This window comes from Brachypodium distachyon, chromosome 4 (assembly GCF_000005505.3).
Source record: "Brachypodium distachyon strain Bd21 chromosome 4, Brachypodium_distachyon_v3.0, whole genome shotgun sequence".
Lineage (NCBI taxonomy): Eukaryota > Viridiplantae > Streptophyta > Magnoliopsida > Poales > Poaceae > Brachypodium > Brachypodium distachyon.
The window spans coordinates 48,361,547-48,383,702 of record NC_016134.3 but is presented as its reverse complement, the minus strand read 5'-3'; the positions used below and the strand labels follow the sequence as shown (position 1 = coordinate 48,383,702).

Here is a 22,156-nt window from a genome sequence, read left to right as displayed (position 1 = left end):
CAAATGCTCCTAAACGAGCTTAGGACCTCTCGTAACCCACTTAACAAAACATTATGACCTAAATATGCATCGGGTGGGACAAGCCCTTTATAGGGCGACTCTAACCCTAATCGGGTGGAACAGGCCCCACACCTCCCCACTTCTCAAAATAATATTAGGATCGTGGATGCATTTTTCCTCACGTCAGTTATGTCCAGCGGACTCTTTGGCTGACGTGTACTCGCTCAACGCGCCACGTAGGCCGGTCAAACGCTCTTGGACGAGCGTAGGACCTGTCGTGAAACACTTAGCAAAAAATTGAGACCTAAATATGCAATTTTAGAACTAACTTGATACCTTGTCAGTAATATTAGGACCGCGGGTGTATTTTACTTGAAGGGGTATCCTGGGTTCCAAGTAGATTCCTCCATTTATTATACATAAAATAAAATGTATTCTCATTTTCAACGTTCCAGGTTACCGAGGGAGTTTGCTACTGCTCCCACTACTTTTACACCCTTCTTCTTTTCAGAAACAAGGATCATCGTGACCGTACGGACTTAAGCGACTAGCATTACAAGGATGATAAAAAATATTTTGGAAGAAAAGCCCGTCAGAAGCAAAGCTGTAAGCCCAACCAATTGGACAAGTACAGCCCGCTTGTCACATTGGACTAATTGTTAAATAGGATGGCCCGTCATCAGATCATTATTAACTAAGAAGCAAAGTCGTAAGCCCAGCCACTTACTTGGAAGCGGAAAGCCCATCATCGGCCACAGCTTGTTGGATTTGGCTGGGAATGGGATGGCCCGCCCTGCTGTGACGATCATCACATCGCCAATTGGGCCAGGAAAGCAATTTCGTTGCATCCTCATCTACACTTGTCGGTCCCTTAAGAAAATCAAAGGAAAATCCTAAAAGCTCTGTTTTGATTTTCCTGAGTACGTTGGTCAGGATTAATTTAGCTTTATGTCATGCATTTTCCTGAATTATATACTATGAAATGTGCACTTAGGATTATTATTTTTGCAGCAGTCAACACAAACAGTAATAAGTTGACAATTAAAATGCTAGGGTTGCATGTACGTTGCATCGATCCCGATGGATTGATATCTAGGACGGAGTGAGATATGGATATGGGAGGAATGGTGGTGTGATCGACATTATTGGCAGTAAAACCCCAACATGCATGTAGAGCTATCTATCTTGGATTGGATCCCGGCCGGCCCTTCTCTCGCTGCTATCTATATATCTATATATATATCTATAATAATAGGCAGTGGACAGACTGGCACGCGGGACCACCAAGCCCAGCCCAAGCCGTCGTCGTCGTCCTCCATCGCTCCATATTGGGGTTGGGGAGAAGATACAACTAGCCCATGATGCATGCATCGATGGCAGTGTATAGTAGCACAATCCATGCCCACCATGCTGCCCGGCCGATCATTTCCAGCTTAGCTTAGCTAGCTGCTTCACTTATACAGACAGGCAAGCTAGCGCTTAGTGCATGCTAGCTCCCCTCCCCCCGATCGATATCGACCTCGATCGTCTCTTCATCAAATACTATATCTCTCGCTCCCTCCAATTCTCCCAACCATGCAATAAACATATATATATATGGAGGAGTAGTAGTACTAAGTTTAGTTAGTTTCTTGGATCACGCCCATTTCGATCCTCTTTGCTTTCCTAGCTTGGCCGGCGGAACAACAACAAGATATATCGACTTGAAGAAGAAGAAGCAGCAGCTTAGCTTCAATGGCTTCCAAAGGTACGTAGACCCAATTCTATATATCCTCAATTCAATTAAGCTATAGGTAGCGCGCAGGGGCATGCACATAGCTAGCTAGCTCCATCGATTCCACTGGCCGGCCGGCCCCTGGCTTGCATATCTCTTGATTTTTCACACATAGCTAGCTAGCTGATCAATCTTCATCGTAATTCGATATGAGCCGATCGATTGATTTAAGCAGACATGCGGATTAAGTCTTATATACTCCGTAAGATGAGGGATTTGTACCTAATTAATTACACCAAATTTTAGTTGGGTCGATCAATTTTTATTTTGTTTTTGTTTTTGTTTTGGGAGCTAGCTAGGTATACGAGTAAACTACTACCCCGTACTAGATAGTTGTATTCGCATGCATGCATGATTCAGCTGCTCTGTAGCCTGAGGGGAAGGGAAGAAGGGGATAGGGACGCCAGGGCATGTCAGCATATATGTGGATGTGCAGTGATCGATAGCAGGAAGAGAAGAAATTCCGTGTCCTTTCCTGCAGAGATCTTTCTTTGGTTGGGATGAGGCAGTCCCCATCATTCTGCCTTTTAGCTACACTGTCAGCTGGTTGGCTGCCTGCTGCTGGCCTCCATGCTCTTCTATTCTCACTTTACTTTCACCTCAAGCCTCAACTCCAGCTGACTCCACCTGAATTAATAACATGCACACAGTTGCACTTTCCATTAACCTCAATTTGCTACTGCTGCCTGCAAGTGTGATGAAAAACATCAACTTACAGCTAGTGTAATGAAAAAACAGAAAGTTTCATCAGCTAGCAGCAGTACTAATTAACCTGAGATCCATGCAAAAAAAAAGACCGGAGTATCTGAATCTAATATACTATATTAATAGCCTGAGAATAATAATAAAATTAATAAAGTGACGTGGACAGGACAGGTAGCTAGAGAATCCAGTTCCATGCCTGCTTCCCTTTTCAGAGCTTGATTTCTGTGGTTTATTTCAACCGATCCCTGTTGTTCTAGATAGATAAGATACAGGGCAGTAGTATCGATCAGACAGTAACAGCTACTAGGCCCCTGTTGTCCTCCATTTTTCACTAGTCCCAATTATCCAGGAATAATAACCTCTCGATCAATCTCTTTGTCACATATACAGGGCCAGGGGTACAAATTAAACTCCAAAGCTCCTTCAGTCACAAGATCAATCAATCAATTGCGTGCTAAATCGATTACGCACTTCCACTTAAAATCTATACAGTGTATATATCCATCCTGCCTAGTAATGATCGATCGATTCTATCCACACACAAAGATAAGAGCAATTAGCTACAGATGATCCACCCACCCGGCCATGCATGCTGCAACTGCAAGCTACTGCAGAAATTAGCTACCTTTTGCTTCGCTTGCTAGATCCATAAAGGAACCAGAACTACTGCTGCAGCTGTGATTCAGTTCAGTTCATCACAATTCGGACCGAAATTTTGGTTGATCCATCAACATTCAACACCGGATCGATCCGTGAATGATCAACGAGTACCGTACAAGTATATATCGTATAGTGCAATTCTTCCATTAATTTCCGCGGAATTGCATGCGAGCTCGAGCTTAGCTTCTTCCCAAGAGCATATGCAGAGTACTGCTGCTACTGCTACTAGTACAGTGAGTGCTCAATGAGTCAGTGTTAATTGTTGGGTGCAGGCGGCGGCGGCGGCGGCCATGAGGAGGATGAGCCCCAGCGGCCCAAGCAGCAGCTGCCGCGCGACTCCCGCGGCTCCCTCGAGGTCTTCAACCCCTCCTCCGCCGACTCCTCCACCGCCTTCCGCCCCGCCGCCGCCGCCGCCGCCAAATCCTCCCCTTTCGGCACCAGGGACAAGGACAAGGAGGAGGATGTGGGTAAGGCGACGAAGCGGGCGGCGGAGTGGGGCCTGGTGCTCCAGACCGACGAGCAGACGGGCCGCCCCCAGGGCGTCTCCGCCCGCGCCTCCGGCTCCGCGCGCAGCAGCTCCGACGACGGCAAGCCCGGCGGCGGCGCCATCCCCAGGGTCTCCGAGGAGCTCCGGGCCGCGCTCTCGGCGTTCCAGCAGACCTTCGTGGTGTCGGACGCCACCAAGCCCGGCCACCCCATCATGTACGCCAGCGCCGGCTTCTTCAACATGACCGGGTACACCTCCAAGGAGGTCGTCGGCCGGAACTGCCGCTTCCTCCAGGGCTCCGGCACCGACCCGGCCGAGATCGCCAAGATCAGGCAGGCCCTCGCCGACGGCTCCAACTACTGCGGCCGTGTGCTCAACTACAAGAAGGACGGCACCCCCTTCTGGAACCTCCTCACCATTGCCCCCATCAAGGATGAGGATGGCAGGGTCCTCAAGTTCATTGGGTGGGTTCTTCTTTCCTTTTCTTTTTCTCCAGCGTCATTAATTTGTGCAAATATGTGATGAATTAAGTGCCACAAATTTGTGTTGCTATTCCTTCTAGGATGCAAGTGGAAGTGAGTAAATACACTGAGGGGAGCAAGGATGCGGTTGTTCGTCCAAATGGACTGCCGGAGTCACTCATCAAATATGATGGTATGCTGCTGCTGTTATTTTAGATGCTCCTTCAATGCAGGTTCTGTTATTTTCAGAAAGTTTGTTTCAAACTCAAGTAATAAAAAAACATATGTGTGCAGCCAGGCAGAAGGATCAGGCCCGTAGCTCGGTGTCCGAGCTATTGTTGGCTCTCAAGAATCCACGCTCATTGTCAGAATCAAGCAATAGCACCTTCAAAAGAAAATCACAGGAGTCGGTAGGTGCACTGACGGGCGACGGTACTGGCAAGAGAAGTTCAGAAAGTGGATCTCGACGTACCTCGCGTAGTGGAGCAAGAAGCTCACTGCAGAAGATCAGCGAAGTACCCGAAGGAGGCAATAAAGCTAGAAAGTCTGGTCTGTTCTCACTTATGGGGTAAGCTGGCTGGTTGATACAAGTCAAATGGTAGAATTGCAGCATCTCGTTTCTTTAATTCCATTGTGCAATCTCTGTTCCTTGGTTGCATTTTGTCTTATTCAATCTGTACGTGCAGTTTACTTGGTATGGGCCAAGGAAATGTAGAGAAGAACATGCTGAAACCAAGAGATGAAGATCCGCTACTTGACAGTGATGATGAAAGACCTGAGAGCTTTGATGATGAACTAAGGAGGAAAGAAATGAGAAGGGGTATAGATCTGGCTACTACACTTGAACGTATTGAGAAGAACTTTGTCATTACTGACCCAAGATTGCCAGATAATCCCATCGTAAGATTCATCAGGACCTCTTACTCCACTCATCTCCCATTCATATTGATGTCAATTTTTCATGAACATTTAAGTAAAAGAAAAACCTTTCCATGAATCTGTGTTCACTCGTTGGTCAATGTTTCAGATATTTGCATCCGACAGTTTCCTGCAATTGACAGAATATTGCCGTGAAGAAATTTTGGGAAGGAACTGCAGGTGAATGACAGTCTCATATTACCAGTTTCTCCGATAATTTCACTGGCAATGTTTTTTAATCTTTAGCAAAATTTAGCTCAATGCAAATATCCTGAACAAAATATTAGGCAAATCCTGATTAGACTTATATTGCTCTGAATATTGCCCTGAACAAATATTAGGCTCAATGCAAATAGACTAAATGCACACTTCCCTGTTGCTTCCCTGGGCCCTCCTTCCAGGTTTCTCCAAGGTCCTGAAACTGACCGCGCGACAGTAAGGAAAATTAGAGATGCCATTGATAACCAAACAGATGTCACAGTTCAGCTGATTAATTATACAAAGAGTGGTATGTTACTCTTCACATGCCTTGCATGTTCATGCTCATGCATGAGTATCATTTAATTTCTGTTTGATGCCTCTTTTCTCCCAAATGTTCAACTGAGATACAGTATTTTTGTATCAGTTACGAACATAGTAAAACTATTACTTTCGTGTGCAAGTATATCTCTTCATGGTAATGAATCCAGCTAAAATTAGTTATCTGTGTTCATCCCTTTTACAGGTAAAAAGTTCTGGAACCTCTTTCACTTGCAGCCTATGCGTGATCAGAAGGTACTATAACAATGGACGTCACATGGGAAATGTTTTCCAACTTATTCCATATAATTCAGTGGTAATTGTTTTGCACTTAATTTGAGATGAGTCAATTTTGATTGATTATCAGGGAGATGTCCAGTACTTTATTGGGGTTCAGTTGGATGGAACTGAGCATGTCAAAGATGCTGCCGAAAGAGAGGGTGTCATGTTGGTTCGTACTAGTAAACTTGTGAAACGTTATGCATATGTCATTTTAGTCTCCGTAGTTAACATTATATCTGCCAATTGAGCGAAACATGTTATGGTACTTCCTTTAGTGGACTTCTTTTCTTTTTGTCTGGATAAACTAATCCTTCAATTTATCCCCCACGGACCTGACAGATTAAGAAGACTGCAGATAATATTGATGAGGCTGCAAAAGAGCTTCCAGATGCTAATTTGGTAGGTCTAGACCATCATTCCTTCAGTTTATCAAATAAGTACATGGGCGCGGTACTGACATTCATCATTACTTTCAGAGACCAGAGGATTTATGGGCCAACCACTCAAAAGTAGTTTTGCCAAAGCCGCATATGAAGGATTCTGCATCATGGAGAGCCATCCAAAAAGTATGCCAGTTTATCAAATTTCCTTTTGCATGTCATTTTAAGAATACTGGATGGATCTGGCATTATATGAAGAAACTAGAGATCTAGGTGCCTCTTGGTTTCTTAATGGAATATACCCAGTTCCTCCTAGGTATTGGGATTCAGTTGCCATTACAGAATAGTGAATATATGTTTGATCTATTCGGTATTGTGAAGACCTGAATACATACATATGTCCTTTTCTTTGTGATGATCATGTTACTTCGTTTGTAGGTTCTTGAAGGCGGAGAAAGCATTGATTTGAAACACTTCAGGCCTGTAAAACCTTTGGGATCTGGTGACACTGGAAGGTAAATTCCATCATACTTAGTTCCAATGGAACAACTAATACATTAGCCTCCTCAGTGTTGTCTTAATTAGCAGTTTCAATTAGTAAACATATCCATTATTCTTGGAATTCTAGTGTGCACTTGGTGGAGTTGCTAAACACCGGTGAATACTTTGCCATGAAAGCGATGGATAAAAACGTTATGCTTAACCGAAATAAGGTTGGTTTCTTGTTTCTTCACCTTTTGCATTGATGACAACTTTCATCGATGCTTCATCTTTCTGATAACATTATAATGCCTCTAGGTCCATAGAGCTACTGCTGAGCGACAAATCCTTGATATGCTGGACCATCCATTCCTTCCAACATTATATGCGTCATTTCAGGTTTGTTATATCAATATAAGTCAGTAAACTCTTTTGGAATTGTGTTTTCATTTCTTATTAGTGAGCGATTATCTTAATGGGTGTGAGCTGTTTACCATTCCTTCCGACATTATATGCGTCATTTCAGGTTTGTTATATCAATATAAGTCAGTAAACTCTTTTGCAATTGTGTTTTCATTTCTTATTAGTGAGCGATTATCTTAATGGGTGTGAGCTGTTTAAATTCTTAAATCCCAACATGGCCACTGTTACATGCTCCTCCGATCTCATAATGCCTTCTGTTACATGCTATTTGGTAATGATCTCAAGGGTTTTGAGGCTCTGCATAGGTTTGCAATCAGTAAGTTGACTTCTATATATAAAATAAGCTTATTTGATAACAAATACACTAGCTCCACTTTTTTTACTTTATTTAAACCCTACCATAGCAGCCTGACTGGCAACCTGATGGCACGTCTATCGTGTTTTTGAGAAAGGGGTGGGGGTGGGGTTGAGAAAGGGGCTATTTTCATTTCATTGACACCATGACTGTTTCTATGGAGAGTGTGACCTTTTTGTTTCTGCTCATATATTGCAGACAAAGACACATATATGTCTCATTACAGACTACTACCCTGGCGGGGAGCTCTTTCTGCTCCTAGATAGGCAACCTCTAAAGGTTCTGCGGGAGGATGCAGTCAGGTCATAATCCAACCTGTTTATTTTGCTTAGATCTGCTGGGGTGATTTGCATGATTTCGGTGGGCCACTGATCATAGTCACAGACGTGTTCATTGTTTTTGGGTTTTGTCCAATCTAGATGTTGTAGAAGAGGCACTATTTAATATTTTTCATGATTGGGACAGGTTCTACGCTGCTGAAGTTGTCGTTGCACTCGAGTACTTGCATTGCCAAGGTATACACACCCTGCTGCTAGCTGATTTTGTGGACATGAAAATTCCCTTTGATTATTCTACCGTCAATGGCTAACTAAGTCATCCTTTTGAATGCATGCCTTCAGTAAGGATTTAGCCATTGTAGCATGTCTTTTGTAGTACCTTAAATAGGAATAGGAATAGGAATGTGTTCCCTTACTAGATAAAAGAAACAGCTAGCGGTTTTATACTTCATCACATTTCGTTGGTTGCGAACTTGCGATACAGTTGAGATTTCTACTACCTGTAAGTGAACCAGATTTCCTGTTATTAAATATTTTCATCTTCAGGTATAATCTACCGAGACTTGAAGCCAGAGAATATTTTGCTTCACAGAGACGGGCACATCTCCCTGACAGACTTTGATCTGTCATGCCTGACATCTTGCAGACCACAGGTACAAAGACACTAAATTTTATTCTACTAAAGTTATATCTTAATTTGTCAACTTATTTCTGTCTCTAAGAAATCTTAAAGCATTCTATATTTTTATGTGTTGTTGGGCCAGAAAAAGGAAGGTTGGCTTCAGCATTTTCGTAGTTTACGTCAGGTGAAGCATTTATGTTTTCCTGTTATCGGCAGGTCATTCTTCCAGAAGAAGCTGATAAGAAAAGGAGGAGGAAAAGCAGGAGTTCGCCCTTATTTTTCGCTGAACCTATGCGAGCATCCAATTCATTTGTTGGTACAGAAGAGTACATCGCACCTGTACGTATATATGCCCTTGGTTTTCTGTACTATTCTGGCAACATTTTCGTTTTTTCCCAGTTTTCCCATGATGTATGTAGTCTCATAATTGAATTCTCAAATCCTTGTATGGCAGGAGATTATCACTGGAGCTGGGCATACAAGTGCCGTTGATTGGTGGGCGCTAGGTACACACATAAATACTAGTACTACTACTCTTCCACCAACAATGGGTTTTATCATATGTATTGTATTACACGGTGATCATCACATCATCGATGCTGCCTAACGAAGTCGATATTTGGTTCAACAGGGATTCTTCTGTATGAAATGCTGTACGGGTACACACCCTTCAGAGGGAAAACCAGGCAAAGGACCTTTGCCAACATCCTGCACAAGGACATCAGATTCCCTGCGAGTATATCGGTAATCAATTAAGCGAGCGAGCAAGCAAGCAACAGTCTGGTAGCATTTCTGAAACAAATTTAAAAAGGCTGGCTAATGGTGGTGGTGTTTGATGGATGGATCATGCAGGTGAGCCTGCCGGCGAGGCAGCTGATGTACAGGCTGCTGCACAGGGACCCAGCGAACCGGATGGGATCATACGAGGGGTCGAACGAGATCAAGGAGCACGCCTTCTTCCGCGGCATCAACTGGGCTCTTATCCGCGGCAGGGCTCCTCCAAAGCTGGACGCTCCACTCTTTCCAGACGACATGAGGAAGCAGGGAATGACTGCTGGTGGTGGTGATGATAACCACACGGACATGTTCTGAAGAAGAAGAAGAAGGAGGAGGAGGAGGAGGTAGCCATGGAACATGTTGCATGTTGCATGTTGCATGGAATAAGAAGACGTGGCCGGCCCCTGTCTGTAATAATCTTGTAGTATCTCTGTATTAGTATTGCTCTGCCTGTGTGGATCATATATATGGTTGATCATGGACACGTATTTTTATTTATCTATTTATTGAGATAAAGAAGGTTAATGCAAAGTTGATATCAACAGAGTGGGCTGGGGGGATGCAGGACTGGACTGGATTCGACACCAAGGTTGCTTTTTTGTCTCAAATTTGTCCGAATATAGATGTATCTATCTATGGGTAAAAAACGTCTAGATAGATACATGTAATATTTCGACTGGTAATATGGATCGGAGGGAGTAATACCTATGATGTCAAGTAATACCTATGGCCGTATGTATTCAGCCACGTACGTACGCGTGCATCGCCGTCGCTCCATACGATGTTCCCGGGCGGCTGGAAAAATGTGTCATCACTATAAAACACTAGAGTATAGAAACAGGATTCAGATAATTGGGCTAATACGGCAAGCAAAATTTTGTTAATTTCCTCAAGGGAATTGTCGTAATTATAGAGGATGATGATTATTACAAGCAAGTCGTCGAAGAAGCGCACTGGATACACAGTAGAGTAGAGTATACAATTCGAGATCCATGCCATATACTAGTACCACATAGTAGATCGACTCGGCAAATCACAAGGAAATTAAAGATGTGCGGACATTCGATCCGCGAATGATGGATCGAGCTGCAAGCGCACTACTCTTACCGGGCGATGGATTACTCTTTTGCCTGGATCTATCAGTACTCCTCATCCTCTTCCTCTTCCTCTTCCTTTGCAGCCATGGTGGATTCTTGAGGTCGGGAGGGGATCGATTTGGGGGCGAGCGTTGTCTGTTGTGTGAGCCAGCTGGGGAGAAGAAGAAAGAAAGAGGAGGGGATCGAATTTAACTGCAGCTGCAGCTAGCTAGGTGGTCGATCTGACTTAGGTTAAGGTCCGGTAGTTCTGCACTGCTCCTCTGCTCTAGTCTATCAGCTACCTGGGAGGTGTCTAATCGCAGCCATCGGAAACGGAAAGGCCTGTGAAGAACGTGGCACATGTTATGTTTGAATGAGGGAAATCGTACGAAAGTTTTCTTTGTGCACGAAATGTCCCTCTGGTTGACGAATCATGTTTGAATGAGGGAATTTTATCAATTGGGAGAAGCACGATGGTGTATATTATACTACTGTAGCAGTTTTATTAAACTATATACTTACTTATTAACAGCCTTTTGTGACAAATGCCTAAAGCAAATCAGCCGGCCCATTTGGAGACGGTCCATGGGCCTACTTGTCATACGTTCACCGCCGTGGTCCTTTTGGTAATTTTACTTGCCACCCCCCCTTGCTCTTCTTCTTCCTCCTCTCGCATCTCTCCCTCCTGTCCTCTCGCACCGCCGGGCTGCTCCGCTCCGCCTTCTTTTTGAGAAAAAAAATGGCACCTTGGTGGAGAGGAGATGGACGACTACGCGCGGGAGATGATGGAGCTCAAGACGCTCGTCACCCACACCCTCGAGAAGAAGGGCGTCCTCGCCAAGATTAGGGTCTGTCACTTCACAACCCATCCCCTTCTTACTTTCGATCCACTAGTGCTAGGGCTTGCGGCGGATCTACCTCTCCCTCCCCGTCTGTGCGCTCCCAGTCCCAGGATCTCCACTCCACATTTCCTGCTTCCGCCCGCGATCCCCTTTCACCAAATCTTACATCTTTTATTTTTATTTTTTGCCCCCATTCTAGAAAGCTGTATCCTACCCCTACGCTGCTCCTGTTAGATTCACTCTGCGCTTCGACCTCCCCGGTTGCTAGCTACTGCCTCAGCCCTTCTTCTGAGGGGGTTGGTACACAACACAGCAGTAATTCTCACTGGCGTAACTCTACCTAGTTTAGTTTTGGTTGCATTATGAATTAGCCCGCACGGCCTACCCAGCTCAATTTCAAGATATGGAATGCTCACAATGCTAAGGTCTTCCGAAGCGAGACCCTTCGTGTAACATGTGTCCTTTATACTAGTATTCTAGATGGTCTAACCCTTTGGTCTATCCGGTTCAAGAGCCCAGATCATAGGGTAGTCACCGTCTTGTGGCGGGACTACCTATCCCCCCTATGAAGTAATATATTCAGGTGGGGATGCTTCCCCCCGTGTTGATTACCTAAAAAAAGACAGTATCAATTAGCGTCTGTGTTGTGCTAGTGTTACAGACATGGGTTGGAAATGTGTTCTTGTGAGGTGTCCGCATCACTAGATGACCCCAGTGCTCTTTTGGACTGTAAGGTTCCTTTTTTTTACAACACTTGTATGGTTATTATGCGAAAAAGTGATCTGGGAATGTAGTTCAGTTAAGTGTATGTTAACGAATTTTCACAATACCATAATTGTTGGGTAAAGAGCTTGAGATGTGCTGTTGTTTCCTTATCTGTTGCAGCTAGGTTATGTTCAGTGATATCCACACACTCCCATTAGTTATTAAATTTACATTGAAAGGCTTGTTTTGGCACAAGGCATCATATCTTCGCATGACGTGTCTTGCATGACCAGGCTGAACTGAGAGCAAGTGTGTTTGAGGCCATAGAAGAGGAGGATCGTGTCGTAGAGGAGAATGATGACGGAGGGAATCCTGCTTTGCTTGGCAGCTGCAATGACCGTGCTAAGCAGCTGCATGCTTCAGCGTCAGGTTTGTGCTCTGGATAAGGATGCCTTGTTTGATCGATACAGCCTGTATCATCTGCACATAACTTGTTTGGGATGCTAGGAATGATGGAACTCAGATCAATTAAGCGTGTTGTATTGCATATCTCTTTTTTATTTTATCTATGCTTCAACCTGAAAGATCTATCTTATTTTCTGCTGGATGGTGACCAACAAGTTCTCATGTTTCTGCTGTTCTGCACCATTGCTATTAGATCAAAGATGCATTTGTAAAAATATAATTTATTGCCTTTGTATTTGTTGCATAAAGTCTCATCCACATATCTTTTCAATGTTGAAGGTCCTCATATTGTTTTTTTTTCTTTTTGCAAACTTCTGTAGGATTAGTGGTTCACATCCTAGAGTTTATGTTGCTTGCAGGTAGGTTATTGACAGCACTTATAGGCGAATACTTGGAGTGGGCCCAGCTAAGTCACACAATGAAAGTTTATTTGCCAGAATGTAATCTGGTAAATATTTCTTATATTTAATGTACCTTGGTTGTCTTTGTCAGAAATCAACATCCACTAATGTGTGTCTTGCACTGTAAATCAGCCCAAGGACTTTTGGAAGAATGAACTCAAGGATTTTTCTAGCAAAAATGGAGCTGAAGGGAGCAGGAGTGCTGAGAGTGGTCCCATGCTTCTAGATGTTCTTTAAGGATATCTCAAATATGAGGTTAGTAAATCTCCTGCTAACCCCGAAGTACGGTCAGTAAAATAGATCTGCATGAATTTGACGCATAACCCATTCTTGATTAGTATTTATATGCAAATTAACCAACCTGTCAGAACATGCTTGTCCGTCCGTAACAAAAAGATTTGTGGCTGTTATGATGTACCCTCAGGATATTCTCAATTTCTAATTGTGTAAGCAACTGTTATGATGCCCATTAAGATATTCTAACTGTGTAAACAAGTTAGATGCAGTTGTTTTGGATTTTCAGCGTACCCGTAGAAGGCAATTGTTTTGAATTTTATGGATAGAGAATAGATTGAGTAGGACAATAAATTTCTAACTATTTTACATCGGTTAGTTTTCTATTAGCTTACCATGCTGTGGCATTTATATTTGGAACACATTATTGTTGTTGAGCTGTGATCACATTTGATTTGTCCACACCTGAACATTGGTGGTTTAAATATCTGTCGTTGAAGTGTACTTTTGGTGGGCATATGTAGTTTGGTGTGGACGGCATGGATCAATTATAGTTTCAATGTATGAATTTGTTTACTATTTTCCATCTTCGTTTCTTCACTCTTTTTGTTAATGAGATCTCTGTTATCCTCCTCTAAATAGTCAATAAAAACCTTTATCTGACATCGGTGCATACTTGGTTTACATGAAATTCTTCTGTGGAGTAGAATTTGTCTCAAACAAGGATGGCTGGTAGGAGGATTGGCAATTCCAAGTCCGAACAAACATTAAACACTGAACATCGGAATATGAGGAGGCCACCATCTTCATCTTCAGTTGGGGTCCTTCCTCCTATGGGAAGGTGGGTAACACCTAACTTAATGATATTCTGACATTCTAAATACGTTGCAGCTGTTTCTTATTTTTCCTTTAATTGTGGTAACACTTGCCTTTTAACCTGCCAGGCAAATGCCATCATCACAGACATCAGGTACTGCCATATAATTCTTTCATTTTGTCACATGCCACGGTGTTGCGCCCATAAATTTTAAAACAAATGCTCTCTACATGCAGATCGAAGAGGGGGCTCTTCCGCTTCCAACACAAGGAAAGATGAGTACAACTGGGGATATGATGCCGACGACATCTCAGAAGAAGTACTGCGTGCAACCAGCGGTGTGGAGAACCTCCAATTAGACCGGAAAGCCCGGAATCTGACCACATCCTGGAGGTAGGCAACTGGTGTTACAGTTGTTTGCCTTTGTACCTTCACCCTCATTTATGGCTTTGCATTTTGATGACATCTTCTGTATCATCGTAGGCATCCAGGCAATGGTGCTGAGTGAAAACTTTAAGGTGTAACAGCTCCGATGCGCTCCTGGCTTGCTTGGTTCCCCTTGGAACTTTTGTATCCCCTCTTGGTTGGTACTGGATCGTGTTCGGCCCCGTTTCCATGTTGTAATCCAACTAATTAATGCACCTGAGATGAGATTTGTGTGCGAATGATTTTTGTGGTGTGTGGAACAAATTGTTTTGATTTACGTCGAAAGATTGCTGCTGTTTCAAATGTATGGAATTGTACCAGAGGCAGATAAGGCTAGTATATTAATATTAGTAAGTTGTAACGTAACTTGTGATATCTAAAGAGTTGTTACTAAGCAATCAGAATACACTAGTCCGAGATGGATCAATTCAGTAACATTATTAGGCGAAGATAAACATTGTATCCTTCTCTTCTGAATATCTATCTTAGCATCATCACAAGCACACTATTGATATTGTATTCTTCTTCCTTGAATCACAGCAGCATTGTTTCTCTTTTCATCCAAGTCGTTCAGCAATATGATTGTGTCTTCCTTCATATGTTGTTACCAGTGAATTGTCCGATGAACGCTCAACGAACTTGCGTGCATTGCATCTGGCTGTGCTGCATCTGTAGTAGCTCCTGCAAGTTCAACAGCCACTCTTCAGGTAGAGTAATTAATATGGATCTATAATTTGCACTTGTGTTTATTTAATTGCAATTTGACATTTCAGTGTTTAAACACAAACATGTTTATGCTATGACACTAGTAGTACAAATCCTCCCAGAAATAGACAATAGTATGAATTCACGGAGGTGATGGTTATGTTCCAAGGTTTCATGCAGAAGTATGTTACCTTGGAAACAAATTGCCGTTAACAGCCTTCTGACCATACTTGCGCCAACGGAATGCATCCTCAGATGACTCGTATTCTGTCGAAGCCTGGAACACACGAGCAGCCTCAACATGAGCTCCCAGGCCATTTAATTGCTCCTCCTTTCGGCTGAAAAAATGGCGATTTTGAACAATGAAACATTGGATTTCTTGGACCAAACAGATGTAGACATATTGTGCTTTTTTTTAGGAAACACGGTAAGAAAGCACTCTCACACATGTACACTCACATGGATTTGTAGACATATTGTTCTTGACTGCATAGAATTTTGACTAGAGACATTTTGCTGCTAGGTTTAACAAAGTAACAAAGTTTTGAATCCCCAAATTAAACAACATTAACATAAATACCTGCCCTTGCAGTCACAGACCAGACTATTTTCTCCAAGCTCATCGAAGCAATCACAACACCTTCTGAATGTATCAGCCACAACATTGGAACCAATAAGAGATAGGCCGTTGCATCCTCCTAAACGGCTTTCTGCTCCAGCATCATTACTGCCATAGAGGTCGGCAATGACAACCTCTGTACCCGTTGATGACACTGGCTTCTTTGAAAGATGGGGCTTGGGATGGTTGTGCTCACCATTGTACACAATTTCAGCAATCTGGCCATCAAGTGTAGTTTCCACCTTCCTCTTGACAGGGCAGGTTGGGTAGGTGCACTTGTAGTAGCTCCTTGGGAACTCGCTCCCTTTCACTTGCTTCTGCCCATACTTCCTCCAGTTGTAGCCATCATAGGACAGACGATTTCTCGCACTGTGGATCGGCTTGTTGATGTTGTGGAATACGGTCTGATGGTCATCACAAGAGACTGCTTGTTCTGTGTTTACGACCATCTGCTCATGTGTGGTGTCTGAACCACCGTCCTGTAACTAAAGTTTGGGACATTAAGTGCCATAGTACCATCACAATGTAACATCCTAGTTAGTTTGAAAACTCATCTAACAGATATTATATATGTGCTTAAATTTGAAGAGTTGTTTTGGGGAGAATTTTGCTGGTACCTGATAAAAACAAACTAAGTTTCTTTCTAAATTCAGAAGTTGAATTTCAGTGTGGAACTGACCGTGGTTGCAGTGATTCCAGTTGTCAGATCACTCGGTGCCGATGCGAAGCGTGTAGCCTTTGGCCGCCTAACTATAACAGTCTCCTCTGGAGAAGTAATCGGCGTGGAACCAGTGGTAGTGAAGTCTTTCAGAAGCTTCGAAAAGGAACTGAAGCTGGAGAAAGGCCTGGAGGCCACAGGCTTCACAGCTGTTATCTTTTCTTGACTTGGCATCTTCCACTGACAAAACAAGTAGAGGGCAATTCATCAACCGTTCAACCTAATCAATCATAAAAACAAATGGTTTTGGGTCTTTTCTTTTAAGGGGAAACAATGATAGGATGGAATAAGGCTAGGTTATATTTTGGAGAAGTTGATCCTGAGCTAGTAACGAGGAATTATTTTGTGCTGAAAATGGTAAAACAAATAGCAAGATATCAACCGAGTTAAAGAAAGATGTTGGGGTTGCAATAACTTATGTGCACAAACAAATCAACAGATGCGTGCTGGAAATTACAGGTATATGTGCATATGAAACCATAGAGATTTAGAAAACCCTTGTGAAGAGGGAATGGAAGATCAAAGTACAGAACTTTGCTAGATCAATCAGATGCATGCTTTTTTTTTTCTCTACGAAATTATACAATTTTTAGCTGAATTTTGAAGCTTGGTTAAGATTGAGCAGCCACGACAGAACATGTTAATTTAACAGTGCAATTTAAAAGTGCTAATAACTTACCTTTTCCCCTTGCGCGTGTATGAGCAACTTCAACGAGAGAGAAAAAAATGCGGGAATAAAAGGTTCACACACGTACCTTAGATCCTTGAGCCGTGTACTCTGCCAGAGCTGTAGATATGCAATGGGAGAGCAACAAAGAAAATTGAGTTGAAGAGTTGGCAAGAAGCTAGAGAGGGAGGGAGTTGTGCTACGTGTATGCATAGATGGTTGACTGTTAGGTGTAGACTAGGCTTGGGTAGGTAGATATATGCCACAGCTACCCGGCCGGCCTGCTCACTAATGTTTCACTTGGCAAAATAGCATATTCGTCTAAACATCTTATCGATCTACTATTACCTGTTAATACTAACACCTCACGTGTTTCACCCATTGTATTCATCGTAGATGTAAAACATACTGAGATTATAGAATATTGCTACTTAGTACTCCTAAATTCTTGACTCAAATTTGCCCAAATATAAATGTATCTATTCTTAAAAAATGTCTAGATACATGTAATATTTCGACAACAATTTAGGATCAGAGGGAGTAACTAGATATTTTGCACGAAACATAGGAATCAATAAAAAAAAATTCAAACTCGACTCAAAACGGTCAAATTGATGCAAATACGTACACAATTAAACACTGGGCTAGCTTAATTCATGATACGATCGGCTTTAAAAAGAAAAGAGTTACTCCCATCTTCTTCCAAATGCACCCTGCTTCGGAGGAATTCCATGAGCGTGTCTCGGAGTGTTTTGCTAAACGGCCTGATACCAGGCGCTCTGATACTAATGTACTATTCACATGTGTGTTTTCTATTACTGTTTGCAGATACATATACTAGTGTTTTTGTAGCTGTATAAAGTTTGCTTAGAGTATCATATGCAAATTGCATGAATGAATTAACACCAGGAGCGGTCGTCTATGTACGGAAGCCGCTCTGCAAAGTAGTCACTCCGCTGGATAATAGAATAGTTGGTGTAGTAGTAGCTGCGGTGATGTGGGTCCAAGAGATACTGTTTGTACATCATTCTGTGAAAGTCAAGGTCGCGGCCATGGAACTCGTGGATGCACGGATGCATGATCCTGGAGTCTCATAGTCGCAGTATAAACAGCAGCTGTCCAATCATCACGGGACATGCCCCTACTACCATGTCGCCGAGCTCGGCCAAGAAAAGTATTGGCTGTTGTTGTTGTTGTTGCTACAGCAAGTTGTGGCAAGAAAATTGACATGAGTGCTTTTCTCAGAAAAAATAGTTCCCCCACCCACGAAGTTTCCCTTTTTTGACTCCGTCCGTCATAGCCTCCCCAAACCATGTCTCCGCCGAGCGCGAGACGGGCGATGACCGCCATCTCTGCCAGCGTCACCGTCTACAAGAAACTGAAGAAGGACAGGACACGGCTCCTTGAGAACATCCGACATCACCACAACGACAATAGGCGGGCGATGGCCACCATCTTTGCCCAACGTCAGCGTCTAGCGTTTCCTCGAGAACATACGGCCGCACCACGACGACGACAGGCGGGCGATGATGTATTATTAAATAATACAAAGATAAATGTTAAGTCTTTTAACAATTAAGTAATTTTTTTATCACTTTTCAGGTTAATTGCAACTAGTGATATTATTAAATAACTATTATTTTATATGCTTCATTCAACGTACATAAATTGAATACCAATATTTTTTTTACTTCACTAATAAGATGAATAATCACAACATATCCTCAACGCATCTAACAGAATACAATTAAATATTTAGTAATACTAAATGAGAAAAGAGACCTAATGTGATTTCAATAGATAAAATTCTCAGATAATTAATTAGTGTATATTATTATTTTACTACATACAAAATTTCCATTATTTTTTTCTTACAAAAAAAGATAAGGTTTATATATGTGTTAGTACTTCTAATTTTCTTATGAGAGCGTAGTTTTTTCTTTATGAAAAAACAGTAGGGAAGGTCCCTAATGCGTCATTAAGCGTTTATATAATGTATATGTACAGGATGGTATATTTATGAGAGCATAGTTAAGGGTTTATATGTGTGTGACCATTTCTAATTTTGAATCACTTAAACATTTCATAAAAAAATCAGAGTACACCAGTAATATGTGTCGGAGGGAGTAGAAGATTTTACAATGTTTGAGTATCTAGACGAGGTGTTTCATAGTAAAAAGTATTTGAGTGTCCGATTTACTTAGTAACCCCATGTGCATTTTGCAAAAGTTTGAGTGGTCCCTCCGGCCGGTATTACTTGTCGAAATATTACATGTTGTTTGACGAAAACAAAACAAATAGATGACAAACACACACAGTAAATACGAGAACGCTGTATCTTTATTGATCATTGTATTGAATACAAAGTACACGGTACATGCTCCCGCAGGAGTTTGCCTTCTGCGACTATGCTTAAGGAGTATCTGACTAGAAGATTGCGTGTGGTCCGCTGATTCCCTGATGGTCGTCGTTGAATTTTGGATTGCTCGTCCAGATGCATATGATTTTTATAAATATGGTGTGGGTGTCCGGCTTTGTTTTGCCGATACCCGGTCACGTGTATATATTGGCATGTTGGTATTGCCAATAGGATTTGTCGTCGATGAAGGGGATGACTTTCGCCTCGTCGGTGCCCAGTCGTGTATCCACCTTAACTTCATCGAGTCTGGACATGTGTATGTTGCTTTTGCCTCGTCGGTGCCCAGCAATGGAGTGTCCAATACTATGGATTTATGACATGTCGATATATTCGTGACCTGGCCTCGGCAGGTCATGATCTCATCCAGCCTCGTAGGTACTAGATGTGATCGATTATTTTGTAGCTTAGGCGCTTGATGAAGCATGCCTTTGATATCCATGGCCAACATGATGAGGCAATTGGTCCATGGTCGTATTAGCGTTTAGCTGGTTCGATCTAGCACCCTTTTTTTGGATGATCTAGATTAACAGCTTTGCACGCTATACTCTTTTCAACTGTTTTTTGCTGTAATTTTCCTGATCTTTGCAATGTACTCCCTCCGATCTTAAATTGTTGTCGAAATATTACATGTATCTAGACGCTTTTTAAGAATAGATTCCGCATGACCGACGTGATGAAGCGGTCGCGCCATGGTCATAGGTATTGAGATACTTTTAACACTTGGTGTATTGTTTTTTATATGCTTCGCACAACCGACGTGGATGAGGCTGTCGCGCTGCGGTCGTATAAATGCATAACTGACTCTAGCACCCATCTTGGATGATCTAGAGAAGCAGCCATGTATGCTATTACTTTTCTCTTCCATCAAGTAAAAGCGTGAAAGGACACAAGCGGGATCACCATCTTGATGAAACGTAGCCTCGTTGAAGATGTGTCGTCGTTGCCGCCGCTGGCCGATCTTGATTTTTAATGGCTAGATGAAAGATGCCGCCTCCTCTCTCCAACCTCCAAAACCCCTGCTGGCCGAGAGCTCGCCTGGTCATAGGCGCTCCTCTGCATCTTGTTTCACAGCAGCTGTTTAAATCGAAGACGCCTTTATCTGCCGGATACGCGTACGCGTATGCGATTTTTTTTTCGGGTAACAAGAGTTTGTTTCGATCTTTTGGTTGTGCGAACCAAAAGGAATGTTGTTTTTGGGTTGTACCAAGTCTGAAACCAAGTGGATTTATTTTTTGTCCCATATTTTTCTATTCTATTTTTTTTACTGGGTATCGAAATCTTAGCTGGATCTAAGGGTTATTTAGATCTCTTTACTATATTTAGTGCAATTGTTATATGACACATGCTTTTTTTTATGGGGAAACTGCGCCCTCAAGCTGAGGTCTGAATTTTTTCATAATAGTACTTCTACTGACTTCGGCAGCTTATCCGATTTGTTAGCTGCGGGCGAGGCTTCCAGAAACCAGCCAGGTGCACAGGTACACGTTGATTAATCAGCCTTTACCAAGATACATGCAAAAGCTATACCCAGCCAGTCATTGCTCAATGTGTCGTGGGCCCGTGCTAAGCAAAGATATGCATTAGTACCTTGGCTTCTGCCATCGAATATGCAAAGGTTGAATGCAGCGGGGAACTTTGCTAGCTCTTTTATACACGTTCATGATTCAATCCTTGTGAAGATCATTTTCTTTAAACAGGGCATTTAAATTATAATCTGTCTGCTCTACTGGAATCCACGTGATGAACTCTACACAAGGAGTCTAATATAGAATATATATTTTCATTTCGAATATTTAGTAATCAGCGGGACCCGCATGTCATAGGGTAACACATCGCTAACTTTATTATATTTTGGTAAAAAAAATCATCGAACACATATATCTAGACACTTATTAAACATAGACACATCCATTTTTGCGCAAATATGAGACAAGTAATATGTGTTAGAGGGAGTAGAAGATTCTATAATGTTTGAGTATCTAGATGAGGTGTTTCATAGTAAAAAGTATTTGAGTGTCCGATTTACTTAGTAACCCCATGTGCATTTTTTTTGTATTAGCATGAACATTATTTACAAACATATTTAATACTCCCTTTGATCCTAAATTGTTGACTCACATTTGTCCAAATATGGATGTATCTATTCCTAAAAAAACGTCTAGATACATGTAATATTATGTAATATTTCGACAACAATTTAGAATCGAAGGGAGTACTATTTAACATTATTTACAGACATGTTAGTTTATCAATGCAATTTAAAAGTGCTAATAACTTGCTTTTTTTTTCTCCTTGCGCGTGTATGAGCAACCTGAACAAGGAAGAAAAATAAGGGAAATAAAAGGTTCATACACGTACCTAGATCCTTCTGTTGTAAGCTCCGTCAGAGAGCTGCAGACTGGTAGCTAAGCACTGAAAGAGCAATAAGGAAAATTGAGTCAAAGAGTTGGAAAGGAAGCTAGAGGAGGAGTTAGTTGTGGTGCATGAGTTAACATCAGGAGCGTTGTGTTAAACAGCCTGATATATATCAGCGCTCTGGTACTAATTGCGACGGTAATATGTTCACTAGTGTGTTTTCCATGGCTGCTTGGAAATACATATAGTCCTTCTTTATGGGTGAACAGACACATATAATCGTGTTGTATGCACTCTGGTAAATAAAATCCGGCTGCAAATACCACTAGTTTGCAGCTCGTATATATAATAAAATTTGTTTGGAAAGTATCATCGACAAATTTCACGAATGTAACTCAAGTCGTCGTCGCCTATCTCTAGAAGCTGCTCTGCAATGTAGTCATTCTGCTGGACGATAGAAGCATTGGTGTATCTGTAGGTCTCGTGCTGCGGGTCCAAGAGATCTTGGTGGCACACCATCCTCTAGAACTTGAGGTCACGTCCATGGAACTCGTGGACGCACGGGTGCATTATCATGGACCCCTCG

The 22,156-nt window shown here is 42.3% G+C and overlaps 2 protein-coding genes, 1 long non-coding RNA gene and 1 pseudogene across 8 annotated transcripts; 2 read left to right on the top strand and 2 right to left on the bottom strand.

Moving 5' to 3' along the window:
* Positions 1 to 1,271: 1,271 nt before the first annotated feature.
* LOC100842084 (phototropin-1A) lies at positions 1,272 to 9,663 on the top strand. Of its 5 annotated transcripts, none has more exons than XM_024455352.1 (21): positions 1,272 to 1,746; positions 3,420 to 4,090; positions 4,189 to 4,280; positions 4,382 to 4,655; positions 4,774 to 4,987; positions 5,115 to 5,185; positions 5,407 to 5,513; positions 5,730 to 5,779; positions 5,892 to 5,975; positions 6,146 to 6,205; positions 6,283 to 6,372; positions 6,625 to 6,701; positions 6,815 to 6,899; positions 6,985 to 7,065; positions 7,643 to 7,746; positions 7,910 to 7,959; positions 8,269 to 8,375; positions 8,561 to 8,683; positions 8,799 to 8,850; positions 8,976 to 9,088; positions 9,197 to 9,436. In XM_024455352.1, the coding sequence occupies exons 1-21, from the start codon at positions 1,735 to 1,737 to the stop codon at positions 9,434 to 9,436; spliced, it is 2,757 nt and encodes a 918-aa protein (XP_024311120.1). In that variant the 5' UTR covers positions 1,272 to 1,734. The 5 variants fall into 5 exon arrangements, with proteins under 5 accessions (XP_024311120.1, XP_003579067.1, XP_024311121.1 ...); XM_003579019.4 differs by having other exon boundaries at positions 1,272 to 1,747; positions 3,412 to 4,090; XM_024455353.1 differs by having other exon boundaries at positions 1,273 to 1,737; positions 3,552 to 4,090.
* LOC106866849 lies at positions 2,071 to 10,658 on the bottom strand. 2 transcript variants are annotated; one of them, XR_002960549.1, is made up of 3 exons: positions 10,229 to 10,658; positions 9,827 to 9,916; positions 2,071 to 2,401 (listed from the first exon to the last, which is right to left on the bottom strand). It is a non-coding gene; the product is annotated as an uncharacterized LOC106866849 (long non-coding RNA). The 2 variants fall into 2 exon arrangements; XR_001407884.2 differs by having other exon boundaries at positions 2,071 to 2,460; positions 10,229 to 10,657.
* Positions 10,659 to 10,861: 203 nt separating this feature from the next.
* Positions 10,862 to 14,481, top strand: LOC100842393 (annotated as a pseudogene).
* Positions 14,472 to 16,885, bottom strand: LOC100842699 (WRKY transcription factor 44). The gene is made up of 5 exons (XM_024455355.1): positions 16,809 to 16,885; positions 16,091 to 16,309; positions 15,373 to 15,896; positions 14,984 to 15,130; positions 14,472 to 14,768 (listed from the first exon to the last, which is right to left on the bottom strand). Exons 2-5 carry the CDS (start codon positions 16,301 to 16,303, stop codon positions 14,645 to 14,647), a joined length of 1,008 nt encoding a protein of 335 aa, XP_024311123.1. The 5' UTR covers positions 16,304 to 16,309; positions 16,809 to 16,885; the 3' UTR covers positions 14,472 to 14,644.
* Between the last annotated feature and the right edge of the window lie 5,271 nt (positions 16,886 to 22,156).